Here is a 15,490-nt window from a genome sequence, read left to right as displayed (position 1 = left end):
AATAGGTACAGTGCGACAAGTTTCACAACATTAGCTCACAAATGAATTACTTGGATTGAGACAAACATACAAATACAGCTTTTACCCCCCAAACCACAGAGACAACCCTAATACCTATGTTAAAATACTCAGTGTGTCTAGACAGTACAGGCCAGAGTCCTGATGGACAGTCAGCATTGTGAAACACGCCGTACACAGCTCTGCGCGCATGCACACACTCGGCCATGTGGGAGACAGACACGAGCACCATCAAGGTTGTCCTTACTTGCAGACGCACTAGTATCCTGCATGTTCCGATTCTGACTGGCAGCTGCAGCAGCTCTACATGCCAGTCATCCCAATGTACTCAGGGATGTAAACACCTTATAATTAGAAAATGTGAAGGCATCAAGGACGTTAGACAGATTGAAAACACATCCAAAGATTAATTTTTAAAGGCATTGAAGAAATGTCATTGCAAATGTCAATGAAAGGGTGTACCTGCTCCTTCACGGAAGCTAGAATAGTGGTGGCTGTGGTCTCGGGTTCCATGCCTGGGCCAGTGGAGACAGCTTCCTGGTGGGTCTGTGGTTGCCCTTCCTCCACCAGTGAGGCCTGTTCAGGGGCGGGCATTCCTCCTGCAATCAAGCAGGCAAAGGGTTAACACTGCTTCCTGAGAGCCTCAAGGGGCTGGGATTTGCTCAGTGCCACTAGTTCCTAAGAACTACAGTGGCTGGCTATAGAACGATCACAAGTTTAATAGCAAAATAATACGTACTTGATAATATTAAGAATTGTTGTAGAAAAATGACATTAAAAGGGCTGGAGGAGGGCTCTTTAAATGACTCAATTTTCTAGGATGTACACAAAAGACATCTACAAACATGAATTGACAGAAAAATACTGATATAGAAGCTTAGACAATAGGTTAAAAAAGAAATTTGAAACTCAAGAAAAGCTTGAAAGTTAGCAAATGAAAGTCTATGGTTTAAGCCTTAACAACTTACAACCAGGACACCCAAGGTGGGACTCTCATGGCTTTGTTTCTTGCAAGTCATCTGACCACTCTCATCAAGGTTCCTAGCAGCAGACGTCTCCTAAGACAACTCTGTTGTATTCAGAAGACTTAGTAACCTCAGTCAGACATTCTACAAGCTTAGAAAATAGCAAGGAAAGATGCCATATAAAATGTTACAAATGCTTCAGTGATATACAAGTATATTGAAAGAAGATTTTATTATATTGTAAGCCTAACGATTCATATATGTAATTAATGCTTAACTAGTCCCTGTTGAATAAAAATATGCAAGTGATACCTTTTTGATGTCTCTCACTTCTTGTCATTGGGCAAATCCCACCAATAAGTCCTAGAATGCCCAGAAGACCATACCCATGTGAATATGCTACTATACCTACACAGAGGCAGTGAACATCATTTTTTTGCCAACATTCATGATTTATTCTAAATACCATTCTGTACTTTCACTTCAGTTTCTAACAAATTAGCCTCTACTGTATTCACGTGTATCCTTTGATCTGACAATTTTTTTTCCATTCCTTTAACTTCCAATACCAGCTGCTCTTTACGGAACACTAGGAAGGCTCGCATGCTAAGCACTGATATTCCTCCACTCTATCCTGACTTCTGGGTCTCTGTTGTGGTTGTTCGCTCTTGACATATTCATGGGTACTGGTGCTGGGCGTGTGTCTGATGGGTGCATCGTCCCAAGGTGAAACCACGCTTAGGAAACTCTCTCACATCTGCTTTGGAGGCTGGGCTTTTGGTCTCACAGAGGAAGCACCAGGTGAACTCTAATCTACAAGACAACCTTTTTCCTGTAGGACTGGTAGCAGGGGCTTCATTTTGGATCAAGTGAGTCTACGATCAAAACCTGGGAGCCCTGATGAAAAGCACCATTCCTCAAGCCCCACATTCTTCAGTGATAAAAATGCACACGCTAATATTTATACGACACAATTCAGTGGTTTTTATGGCCATCTTTATCTTTTATAATGTGCTTATTGAGGTGTAAAGCACATTAAAAGTCCTAGTTAGATGGGGTTCTATTTTTTACCAAGTGCTTAGCAAAGATAACATCACCAGGTCTATTGACGAAAAACCACTACACAGACAGCATAAGGAAGCAGTCAAGGCGAGTAGAGAGATGAAAGCATTTTGGTCATTGTGGAGGAGGGGAATCATACACCTTAAAATTAACAGATGGTTGGGAAGAACAAAAATGTTACCATGCAACAGTGAAACAAATAATGCCAAAACCCAAGAATTTAAATGTCAAGAGTATAATATGAAACAACCAATGTGTCACAAGAAAAGGATTTAAAAAGTCACCACAAAAGGGACTTTTTTAGAAAAAAAGCAAAGTAGTTTAAAAGACAGATACCAAATTAAGTTACTGTATCTCTGGGAGTGCACTGTTCTTTATTTAATAATGTTTGTTTTAGTGATCATAGCGACCCAGGCTTACTGCATTTTGAGTATCTTCAGAGCACAAGGAAGCTCACTCAGCTTCGATGCTTCAGAGGGTGGGGAGGGGTAGGAGGTGGAAGCAGTTATGGCTCATCATCTCACTGATGCAGCAAGTTATGAATCAGAGAAGACAAAGTCTAACGAGGAGCGAACAACGACACAACGCTGAAATCAACAGAGGCTCAAAGAGCATGTTTATAAAGGAAACTACTGGAGTGCACAAGTAACACTCATTAGCAGGGCTATTTTGATTCCTCACTAACCAGGATGTGATGGACAGCTCCAGGGTGGAGAGTGGAGATACTCAGCCTTCTCTCTGTAACAATCCTCAATCACTATAACCCAAAAGGAACCTCACAGTAACGTGTCTAGTTTCTTATCACTCTTACAATCACAGATCCATTAATGAGTTGGAAATAAAGCTAAGTAAAGCTAAACACCAAAGCTGATTCCTCTTTTTGCCAAGTCCAGAGGTGAGCATTCCCAATGACTAGGGTCATAGGACACTAATACACTTTCCCTGTGAACTCACACAGGTAAGACACAGTGCAGCAGCTGAGTCTTCCTTAGTGGATGAAACGTCCCAGATCTGAGTGATCACACACTGAAGACCTGAGAACAGTGAACCATTTTAGGAGCTTTTCGCAAGAAACATGGAGAATGAAAACATCGTGCCAGGAAAATGGAAGGAGGAAATGGCATGCCTACATTTTTAGAAAAGAGAAGGTAGGTTCCTCACATTACAAATAAGACAGAGACAAAATGCTGGGTGTGAATCTTCAAAGAATGTTAAGCAAGAATGAATTTTGGGAACTAAGAAGAGGTGTGCTAAAGAAGTCACGGTAAGCTCGTCAAATTTCCTTCTTCGTCAGTGTAACCATGGAGATGCAGTGTGTCTTAATTCTAGTGAGGCATGAACAATATTAAAAGTCCCTTATGATACTATAATTAACATAGAAATGGGGCTGAAACAAGGGCAACTGCTGACTTGAACAAACTATAAATACCTGAATGAAATGAATCAATCTATAGAGGATTGTAAAGTTATGTCAGAGTTCTGAACTTGACCTAATACTAATCAAAACCTCACCAACGATATAAATAATATAAAGGGCATGTTCAAAATCTTCAGTAATTAAGACAAATAGTGAATCTACCAAATAACAGAAATAACAAAACTAAAACACAAGCAAAAGAAGTATTAGTCTGTTGCATTAATGAGCTACCTCTAATGAGCTGAAAACAACAGGGTTAAGTGCAAGGTCCTATGTGAACGCAGCTCAGCAACACGCCGGCAGAGATGTGGGTGCTCTAGGTGCAAGAGTGAGCAGTTCAAAAGCTAAGGTGATCTTAAGCTACACTGATTCAGAATTTAAGAAGACTGGAGGAGGTCTAATGGACATATGACTCCCACTCTCCCCGTTCAGGCCTCTTGGGACATATCCACTTCCTGTCATAGACGGCACATTCACAGGAATGATGGGTGGATCCACTCAGGAAATGGTGAGCTGTAAAAGGGACTCTATTACATCCAGGCACAAGAAGGGTTGTGATGAATGGTGCTGGTCTTGTGCCTTATGAACTCAAAATTTCATAGAAGAAAAAGAACAGATTCTCAGTGGAACAAGGACAAAAAAGAAAAAAGGCTAACCCAAGAAAGCCAAGGTACACATAGAATCAAATCTGAATAATCATCACAATGCTCAGGAAGATCATTCCTTCTGAACTGTGGTCCAAATATGCAAATATTTTCAATAACTGGTTGCCCCTGAAGGTCGGTGGTACTTGCCCATCATGAGAGGCCTGCAGCCCAAATCCGGGAAACTGAGCAGGTGTGCTGGTTGGGGGTGTTGCAGAGGAAGCAGTAACGTTATGAAGCCCTCATGAGTCCTCAGAAACTGTCAACTGTGCCACACTGCTCCTTCTAGGAGATGGGTGGAGGCCGGAAAGCCAGGCTTATGCTGAAAAACCAACGCCCTGCATCCAGTGCCCTTCCAGTCCCTGCCTTCAGTCTGAGATAGAGGTGTGTGCTGCCTCCTGGTGTTGCAGGGTCTATCGGACTCCACTCCTTTGAGCTCCTACAGCTTTTTTTTTTTTTTTTTTTTTTGGAAACAGCTGAGGAATTATGGGTTTTCAAGGTATGATTTAGCAAAGACAAAGAAGATTTACTGAGAAACTGATGGTTTTATATTACATGTGTTTCTGAGGATGCTGTAATCCCACACTGAACTCTAACTGACTAGTGGGTATTTCTTTGTGCTCAAATTAGCTGCTCTCATATATTCTAGTATGATGGGCCAAGACTTTCTTTGCAGTTTATAAATAAAATATATAGGCAGTTTATGGTTTCATAAACATAATTCCATTTATCACAGGTAAATCACAAAATCAGCTTTACTAAGTTTATAAGTTGGGACATTAACTCAATACTAGATGTTCATCTTTATTTCCTTCTAATTTCTCTTTTAAAACTTTTAATCAAAATATAAGTATACTTTTCTCACCAAACTACTAAAAAGTAGGATTCTACAGTCTCTCCTTCTTTTCTGAAATGAAAGTGTGGAATATAAAATATATTTTCTGACTTCATTTAAAACACTCAGGAAAGCATTATATTGAAGAGAACCACAACACATTCACTCAAAAGTTCTTAAGATAAAATGATGTTTAAGAACAAATAAAGATAATTTAAGCTAAAAAAAATATGAACATTTAAATATGATTCAAATACATACAGACACTAATGACACAGGACGATGAAAAACTTTAAGGTGAAACAAGAATAAGAGACACCGTAAAAACAAGAAAAATCACTAATACTTGGTAGTAAATGAAAACTTCTCTTTACTTTGTAATGAAACTGGGAAATGTTGCAGAAGCAAGCACGGCCCTTGTAAACAGAGTGTGCCCTCTGAGCTGCACATCTTCAGGACCACATGGAATCTATGCTAAGGTCTAAAGTACTAGACCAACTAACTACTCAGTCAGTTCTAAAATACTCTGGAAACACAAGCAGTATCAAAACCTGCAATGTTTTAGAAAGCATTGGAGGAGGATAAATGCTAACTCTCTAATCACACAGTTCATCCAAAAATACCTACTTATTGGTGAGAGACTGCATAGCATGGAGATATGCCAAGTACTGTAGTGATCCTAGAGACTGATCTATGCACAGTGAAAGGTTTTAGTTTATGAACTGTATGATCAGGAAATCACTGTAAGATGATTAAGCAAAAGACTCCATAAGGCCTTGCAAAGAGCTGCTATCTAGATGGCTAATAGCGAAACACTCAATTCTATTAGTAACTAAAGATGCAAATTAATAATGCAACATAGCCTAGTAATGCTATTAATACACAACTCGCACAGGAGCAAAACATTTAACTTTGAGATTTGGCAAAGATGGAGGCAGGAAAGGTAAATATCATATGCTGTCGTGAACAAGTAAGCAAGCCTACCATTTCCAATACAGTGGTAGGCATTATGTAATAGAGTGACCGACACACAAATCCTGTTCTCTAGTAACCTCGCTTCAATTAGGTGGAAACTCTTGTCCCTGAGAAGCTGGACAGATAATTTACTACTTTTAAAAAGTTATAAATTGCCAATAATCCAAGTGGCCCCTATCAGTGTTGTAAATATCATATTATACACATGTGATGAATGTCACTGAAGGTACAAGCCCACTTCTATAAGACAAAATCCCCTCACAATTACAATGCTTAATGGACACATACTTGCAAAGGAATACAGTGGAAACCCATTTCTGCAACATTTAAAACATGTAAACTAAAACCGTATTTCTTAGAGAATCTAGTCATGTGCATTGCTAAGGTGCAAAAGATGCTCACCGACAGCTGTCTCTAGGCAGAGGGCATGAAATCCCACCCGAGGCCGATTTCTCCACCAGTGGCCTGGATAGAGCACTAACTGCATGGGCTGCTGGCTTTTAATTATACTTTTAATTGTATTTATTTTCTATGCATTCTTCTGTGGTGGCTCTTTAAAAACACATGAAATGAAGGTTAAAGACTAACAAGTTAGAGCTGGGAGTTAGCTCAGAAGTTAGAAGGGAAAGTACTTGCTGTGTAAATACAGACACCTGAAACTCATGTAATCCCAGGTGAGTATGACAGCCCGACTGTTAACTCCGACCTTGGAAGGCAGAGACAGAGGTATCCTGGAAGCAATAAAGCGAGCCAGGTTAGTGAGACTCATGTACTAGCAGCAAGCTCTGAATTTACTGAGAGCTCTTGCTCAAAGCATAAGGTAGAAAACACCAGAACTCGTACAGTTATAATAATCTTTAAAGAGAGTTCTGCCACCAAATCACAACTCCGATGGAGAACATTTTAGAACAAAGAAAACCGTGGCTAAGTGACACAGGATTCAGGAAAACTAAGTATCAGGATATTCAAGTTCTCTGTGGTAGCAACACAGAAAGGAGTGACAAACCGTCAGAAGTACGGCCGAGGGCGGATGGGGCTAGCCTCTAAAGCAGTGCTCCTCAACCTGCAGGTCTCGGCCCCTGGAGTCAGTGTTAGAAAGGTTGAGAAGCCCTGCTCTCAGGACAGGAAGCCCTCAGCCCACCCTCTTGCATCTAAGGGGCTGGACCTTGACAAGCTTTGACCTCAGGGAAATATCGGAGACTACAGAGGAGGCCTAACAGCTGCTTCTCTTGGATCTGTGAAGAAACCCAGATGCCATGAACGGAGCCACCCCAGCCATCTCAGGCAAGATGGCAGAACATGGACGACAGCCCACTTCAGACCTTTGCGACCTGACCTTTCCACAGCCGACTGCAGCCGCCCGAGGAGCCAGCCAGGGCCATAAAACATAATTTACACATTTTAAATATCATAAGATTAAAAATAACATCTTACATGCTGATTTTTTTCTGAAAATACCACTTCATTTACATTTCTGATCTACTTTACATGGGATACTATAGAGTAGGCATTATTAAAGTAATAAAGATAAGACCTTGACCATCAATCTATTCCCAATCTAAAAGGCAGCACCAGACAAACTAGTAAATCACCACAAAAAGAGTGCAGCTTTGGGAAATGGGGAACTTGGAGCACACAGCGGCCATCATACTGATGGGCTCAGGTGGAAAGCCCACCCACGGTTTCATTTTATTAAGCTTTTCTGCTCAAAAACTTGCCTTAGATTTAGGCTTCCTAATCTCCATGACTGTTGTAACTTGCAATTAAAGGCACAATGAGCCACATCACACTCAGTCTGTTCAACCATCTATGTTCTTCTCCAGCTTTTCCTATTCCAGTGTTAACAAAGACCGAAGTGTATTGAACTTAGTAGATTCAGAAATACAGTGATCAGTCCCTAAACTACTAAAGGCACTTACACAGAAAGACTGTTTAACCAAGGACTTGAGCAATATACAGGTTTATGAAATGTTAAACAGAAAGTATGTAATGCAGTAACATCTTTTATCCTCCTTAGCGATTGTCTTAACATGACATTGGCTTTTCTTCCGTCACAGACTACCTGACTGGCTTTTTGGAGTCCTGCCTGAGGTTCCAATATTCTGCACTGGACTTCAGTGTGTCACAAATTAAATCATTTGTAATTTACAGGTTCAATTTAAAATTCTCCACATGTGGATCATTTCAAAGCTAAGCTGCCACAGTGAGCAAATCTGGAGAGCACGTGGGCAGCTTCAAGCTCTCTGTTAGCCCACTGCACTGGCAGCCCCTTGGAATGTGTGAGACATGAACAGCTGGGACTGTAGCAGAGACCCTGTGTGAATACGAGACCCTGTGAGCAGTGTGTCAGAGTCATTAGCATACGGCACCGTGAAGATGATGAGAAGTCATAAAATCAACTTAATCCTGCGCCTCCTCACACCCTCATACGAGGGACTAAACCTAGAAGCTTGAGTGTCCAAGACCACCAAATCCAACCCCAAGCCCTCAACCCTGATTTGCCACAGACCCCTCACTTTCTCTTGAGGGTCGCCTGTTAACATTCTGAGCCTGGAGAACATGTGCTGGGGATCCTTCTACACAATATTCATGGTCAATAATGAGTTAATGCCATTAGAAGGAAACCATGCTCCACACTTTACAACCAAATGTGAATCCAGCTTTCCTGTGCTGGCAGCATGTTAAAAAAACAGCAATTATGTCAAGTTGACACACACTAGGGTCATCTGGGAAGAAGGAATCTTAATTGAGAAAATGCCTCTATCAGATTGCCTGTACAAAGTTTATTGGGCATTTTCTTGGTTGAAGGGAGAGCCCAGCTCACTGTGGGTGGTGCCACCCCTAGGCTAGTGATCTTGGAGTGTGTAAGAAAGCAGGTTGAGCAAACCGTGAGGAGCAAGCCAAAAGCAGTCTTTCTCCCCGGCATCTGCTTTAGTTCCTGTTTGGAGTTCCTACCCCGACTTCCTTTGATGATAAAGTGAGAATTCTAACCTGGAGCAGATGCTTTCCTCCTGAAGTTGTTTTGGTCATGGTGCCTATGTCAGTAATAGAAAGCAAATTAAGACAGTACATTAATAATGGTATAGAAGTTTTTTAAACTAATAGCAAAGGTTCCTCCCAACAGAATGAAGTGTGAATTTGTGTTGTGGCTGTAAGATGGGTCCTAAGATGGGTCCTATGATTTGGAAAGTTCCATTTTTAACTGAAAAAGAAAGAACACAGTGTGATGTGGCTGGTTCAAGTGTTCAAAGCAGGTCACCTCCCCACCTGGCATACATCACAACCTGTCTACATATGCGTGTCCAGTTTAAGGGAGATGGTAACCTAAAAGGTGCTTCAGTAACGTACAGCGAGGTAGAAGAGGAAAGCTGACAGATTTGAAGTGGAGAATCAAAGTTAATTACACACACATTTAGTGTCTCTTTTAATAAGTACTGATATAAGTAATGATGCTTTTTAATAATTTACAGCTTTTAAAGTAGCTCTTGGGAGTAAAGCTACAAAAAAAGAGAAGAAAAAGAAGAAAAGAAAGGAGCATATCGTAACAGCAGCAGTGCCTCTGCGTCCTGTGCTGCCCTCAGCAGGCTGGGGTGGAGGAAACAAGACACTTTCTGTCTCTACCACATGGTTTTAGCCTAATGCTTAACGACAGCTTTCAAGGAGCCAAGTACATGTTCACATTTAACATCCCCAAACAAGTACAAGAGAAAATATCATCCTTCTAGACAGAACTTCTGTGACTTTGATGCTCATAGGTAGAGCAAGCAACAGTTCAACAGCAATTATTTCCCAACGGGTGACACACTCTGGGGTCCTGAGGGTCGGGGTCACCATGGCAGTCCCAGCACCTGGGAGAGACTAAAGCAGAGGAAGTGTTTAGTAAGCACATGTCTGTCTATTCTGCTGAACAGGGAAAGAATGACAACACATTTCTGTCTGCATGAAAATGCCACAGAGATGTCATGACAGTAAGATGATGAAGAGCCCCTGGGCTAGTGGGGAGGAAAGGGATAGCGAGAAAAGCACAATGATAAAAATGTACAGAATACACGACAGCAGGAGGGGAGGGCACCAGTGTGACGAGATGCAGAAAGGTCATCAGAAGTTGAAAGTACTGCAAGAACAGAGGTGTGAGCCTGCCTGTGTTATGTGAAGAAAGAGTTGTGTCTAAATTTGGTGGAGCAGGAAGAGGAGGAAACAGGAAGGCAGCTCTGGAGATGAGAAGATGAAGGAGGCAACCAACTGGGCAAAGAAAGACATGAATCATTCACTCATGGGTGGCCAAGGATGATTCTGAGAAGAAGTTATATGTGTGTTCCAGTACCTGATGGATGTGTCAATGTGACCCTGAAGTAGGTAAGACCCAGGAGAAACTGGAAGAGTAAAAGCCAAACAGCCTCATCTTGGGAGGGGCAGGAGCAAAGCCTGGCAGGCCTGTGAGAACTAATCAGTGACTGTGGCTAGAAAGCAGGCGGGTGGGAGAGCTGAAGCCTGCCCCAGGAAAGTCTCTGTGTCCTTCCTTTGTTCGTTCCTTGTCTAAGAGAACATAAGAACACAATCATGTACACAGCTGTTATCCTCTGCACCACCATCCTTACAGAAGCATCCTAGCACCAGAGACAGGCTGAAAAATAGAAAAATTGGTAAACATAAGGACAGTCTTGGACATGTCAGTGAATACCTTCTCCTCAGGAGCCCCACGCACTATAAAACTAGAATAAAGGAACAAACTACATCATCCCGACCAGAATCAGAAGTCAGCTATTATCCACCATGCATGGCTGGAATCAGAATTGGAGAATGAAGTGGTAGGTCTAACATACAAAACAAAAACCTTGGGTTCCCATCCTATCTGGGGAAATAGGAGATCACAAGAAAGAGCCTTATGTTTAAATGCAGGGTGGTCCTGAGAGTTCTCCTGACTTCCTCTACTGTAACAAGAAACAAGGTTCATTGAGGTGATGGCTCCCTTGATCTCTGAGATCCCTGATGCCCAATCAATACAGTAACCAGGTGACCATGAATTTCTAAATCACTCCTAGGTCTTAGAAACTGTAAGTGATAACAGCTTCAACACTGTGGGTTCAAGTGGGCTTTGCTGCTACTTCTAACTGTTCTTGGAACGGCATTAGGTTAAGCCTTCTCCAGGATGCCCACTCAGATTCAGAGATTGATAGAACTGTCATAAAACCATCAAGTACAAAAAGCTCAGCAGCCATGAATAACACATCTATTACTCACACTAGAGTTCAGCACATTAAAAATCAGCTACATACATACTCAATGTACAAAGCTACAGCAGACACAGAAAGTGCCTAAGCACACCAAGGTTTGTCAGAACCTGGACATCCAGACAGCAGCAGCCTTTGAGCCTTGTATACACAAGGAGCCTCAACACGAACCTGATGAGGGCTGTGCTCACTCACCACAATGCTGCAAATGCACTAAAGGAACGCTCAGTTCACTGGCTTGAACCGTCTCTTCTGCAGATTGTCGTCTTAATTTCAGATTATCACCCTTATCTGTTTTTAACTTTTGCTTTCATAAAATAATAAATTTAATTAAATTTTATAAGGAGTACAACTTCAAAGCCCAAAACAGGGTTCTGTTTGTTTGTTTGCAAGATATGGTCTGATTTTGTAACATCAGGCTGGCCCTGAACTTGCAGAGATCTACCTGCCTCTAAAGGCTTGTGCACTATGCCTGGGTAGAGCTCTATATCTTATGCATGAGGAAAGAAAACCACATTTGTACATTATCGATATTTTATACCTTTTAACACAATGCTTGTCCTCATCAAAATACAGTTGCTGTTGTTCTAGCCTGTACGTGGAGCATGGAACAGGACAAACTTAACACTGTTTATAAATCTGCACCGAGGACCAGAAACGCCTCTACACAATGTACACTGGAACAGTCTTAAAAACTAAGTTATAACTTCGGCCATTCTTTCCTGACTTTAGCTATTTGTAGGAGTGTGTATGATTTCTTAAGATTTTTTTCCTAACCATCCAAGATATGACTGAGGGTGAGACGGCCATTTTTGTGCCAAAGCTTCTGGGAAAACAAGGCAGAAAACAAAATGTTTTGTTTTGAAAGTATTTTTTCCAACTTGCTGCCCTCCACATCTCTCCTCCTCTCTCACTGTAACCTGTTCCCTCTTGCAAGAAGGAATTTCAGTCAGCTGACAGGCAGCTGACCACATAAGCTGACTGTACATTTCTTCTGAAGGACACAACACTGTTTTGGAATAGTGAATCCTAGATTAACGAAAAGCACCTTTTTAGTCAACATACTACAATGTGCACTGAAACATAGGCGGTGGGGAAGGAAGCAGGTGCTCACTGGTCATGGGGTCCCAGCAGACGGCGACAGGGTCTGAAGGCCTCGATGTGTCCTGTCATCTAACTCTGGCTCACAGAGGCCCTTCCTGAGGGCGTGAAGTTTGAAGAATGATATGGAAATGCTGGATACGTGGCTCTGGGAGCGCATGTTTACCTTGTGCAAGGACCTGGATTTCATTTCGGTGCTGCTGAAAAGACAAGACCCAGGACAAAAGAAGGGAGAAGAAAGGAGAGAGAGCAACGAAGCCTGGATGTAGGGGAAAGACCAAAGTAATACAAGGCAAAAACCATGGAACGGTGGAAAGAATTCCCGGCAGCTCCGTGCCTGAGGTGGAGGGCTCATGCAGACACACCTCCCTCAGCACCGCCACTCCATGTAGGCCTGTTCTCTCTCACGCCCTTCAGACAGCGGCACAAGGCCTCCCGCAGAGTAATCCTAAACCAAGCCATGTCTTCCTCCTGCACACATCCCATAAACCAGTCCTGCTTCAGAACTCATCTTCCAGGCCACCAAAAAAAAAACACCACTTTGAATCTCTCAACCAGCCGACACCGCCTGCCTCTTACCAGCGCACACTGTTCATCTTCACACATTTGCTCCTGCTCTTCAAGTGTTTCTCCATCTCCTCAGACTTAAGCCTGAGACAGGACCCTACCTACCTCCTGTGCCTGCGTCTGACACTTGTGCTGAGGCTTTTCATGAAATGGCTGCTGACAGAACAGGCTTTACTTTTCGAGGAGCCAAAAACAGAATCAACCATGAGAAAATGTTTAATACACTGGGCTGCTCACATTCTCACACACACACACACACAGACACACACACACAAAATCAAGAAGCCTTTTGTTCACTGCTTGGCACTAAAAATGTTGGAAAGAATCAGATTTCACCTTTGATTATTCTAGTTGAGCAGCTTGTCTCCTTTTAGGTAGGAGCATCGAGTTTCTTAAAGGAAGAATTCAGAGAAATAACCACAAGTCAAGGAAGCTACATTCAATTAGCAGGACGTAATACAACCCATGGCTCAGGAGCCACACCAGGCTTGCTACATTTCCATCTGCACAGTAAACTCCTGTAACACAGCCCTGCGGACCAGAGCCATGCTTTTAGCAATGATGCCAAGAGCTGGTCGAGTCAGAGTCCTGAGTACATCTCGGCATACTAAAATACCCTGACCAGGATGTGTGGGAAAATAAAGGAACTAAATTACTTCATAAAGACTTCACTTATTTCAACCAGTAAAAAATCTCTCTGTCCCCCGATTTAATACAGAAATCAAAAGCAGCACTTGGTTATTCTAGAAACAATAAAATACTTCAAAGGCTTAAATATATTTACATCTCATAATTTTGTTACTTTAAAATTTTTGCTTAATACTTGACTTACTATGTGCAAAAAATTTTTAGTCTAGTAAACTGAATTTATTACAAATTCATAATTTGAAACTACAAGCTATAAATTAGCATGACATAATCAAATCTCACAAAATGTTTTGACTTTAAGATTATGAAGGCCTCATATTTTGTGCCATTTTAATTCTGAAGGGGAGGGGTGTTCATTAATATGAAGATTTGACAAACTATAATTTAAAGTTCACTGACAAGTAGACATTTTCCTTAAATACTGAGGAAATCTAACTAATGCTCTCTGAAAGATGAGACATCCACAAGTAACATGAAATTACAGTGTAAATAAATGACAATAATATAATACTGAGTGCTCCTGCCACCTGTTTGCCATGCAGTGGCCTGGGTGAGAGAGAAATGCTCCCCATCCCCACCCTAACCCCTTGTCACTGGTGGCAGGCAGGAGAGCTGGCCCTGGGGTCCTGAGAGCAGAACTGTCCCTGCCACTCACTGGCTACAGCACCTAAAAGAATGGGTCCTGCACCTCGCCCAGGTAGCTCAGTCTGCCTGGCTCTGGTTGACAGAGCTGTGTGTGAGCCCGCCCCAAGGGTGTAAGGGCAGGAGAGCTGGCTCTGCCCCTTGCTGGCTATGCCCTGGGTGTGCTACAGGGGCAGTGCTGCAGAGCTCACCCTAGTAGTGTGGATGCAGGAGAGTTGGCGGGCTGACCAGCTCAGCGACCATCCAGGCCCACATCCAGAGTTTCAGCCTGGCTCGGCCCAACATCTACCCCATCTATGAACTACTGGTATTTCTGAATGGAGCCAGTCGTTCAGATCCAAGGCTGCAGGAGCTCCATGACACAGGGCAACAACAAGATGCCTAAGAGGAGTCCCGGTAAGGATCTACTATAGATAGTGGGGCAGAAGCCAGAGGCCTCAAACCAGATCCATGACTCACTGCAATGACATATGCAAGTAAAGGGTACACTGTGGGACACACTATGGCTTCCACAGTGAGACTTTTTGGTTTTTCTTTGAGGGGAAGTGGTTTGCAAGGGCAGAGGGCAGATATAAAAAGTAGGATAATAAGTGGGATTGGGGTACGTGATGTGAAATTTACAACAAATCAATTAAAAAGCTAAATTAAAAATGAATGAATGAGTACATGAACAGATATTGAGAACCCTTATGGTATGAGGTAAAGTCACACGCATGTTAAATGATCTTCCAAGCCATCTCAGAATCTCTCTAGAATTAAGATAATAGAAATACTATAAAGAGCCTCAGAATTAAAGAATGTTTAAAGTACCTTCCATTCTCATAGAAGTATGAATGCTCAGAACTCATAAGAATCACAGCAACATAAATATAACTTGAACATCAGACATACCATAATAAATATGGTGTTTAACTGACATTCGGTGAAAGTAGAGCAAGCTGGTGCTTTGATGGGGCAGAAAGAAGAATTGGAAGGCAGCCTGTTCACTTTATAGGCTGATGGTTTTCTCTCCTGTCTGTGTTACCACCCTCCTGAGAGCAGCTGGGTCTCTCTGCACCAGTTTCCTACCTACAGATAAATTACAAGCTGCTGCAATTCCACCTTAGAACTGCCCTCAGGAACTAGGAATTGTTTCTAACTTTCCCTTGCTGGCATCTTCATCTTCATTTTCAACGCTTACAAGCCCTTCATCTCAGGGTTAAAACACACATAAAGACCAAAGCCTATGCCCCTGTCGAGACCTGCAATAGTTTCTCAGGAAGTAGTTTTCCAAAATGGGGAGGTAAAGGATGGAGCTGGCTACATGCCAAGTCAAACATGTCAGAGCTAGGTGAGGCATGTTCATGTGGCTGTGATGGAGTCCCAGTTCTGTGGTACTCAGCTCA

General features: G+C 42.3%; 1 protein-coding gene across 15 annotated transcripts in view; it reads right to left on the bottom strand.

Annotated features, from left to right (window-relative positions):
* Positions 1-15,490, bottom strand: part of PKP4 (plakophilin 4) — a 197,601-nt gene that overhangs the window by 135,150 nt on the left and 46,961 nt on the right. For 13 of the 15 annotated variants that reach the window (XM_080927762.1, XM_080927769.1, XM_080927773.1 and 10 more), the window contains one exon: positions 481-617. The exons of the other annotated variants lie outside the window; for them this stretch is intronic. In XM_080927762.1, the coding sequence (XP_080783888.1) occupies positions 481-612 (132 nt within the window). In that variant the 5' untranslated portion in view covers positions 613-617. Of the gene's footprint in view, positions 1-480; positions 618-15,490 lie in introns of those variants that run through there. 15 annotated transcript variants of the gene reach the window in all.

Source organism: Micromys minutus (assembly GCF_963924665.1).
Source record: "Micromys minutus genome assembly, chromosome: 13".
Classification (NCBI taxonomy): Eukaryota; Metazoa; Chordata; class Mammalia; order Rodentia; family Muridae; genus Micromys; species Micromys minutus.
The sequence above is the reverse complement of the archived record's forward strand: the minus strand, read 5'-3'. Positions and strand labels throughout refer to the sequence as shown.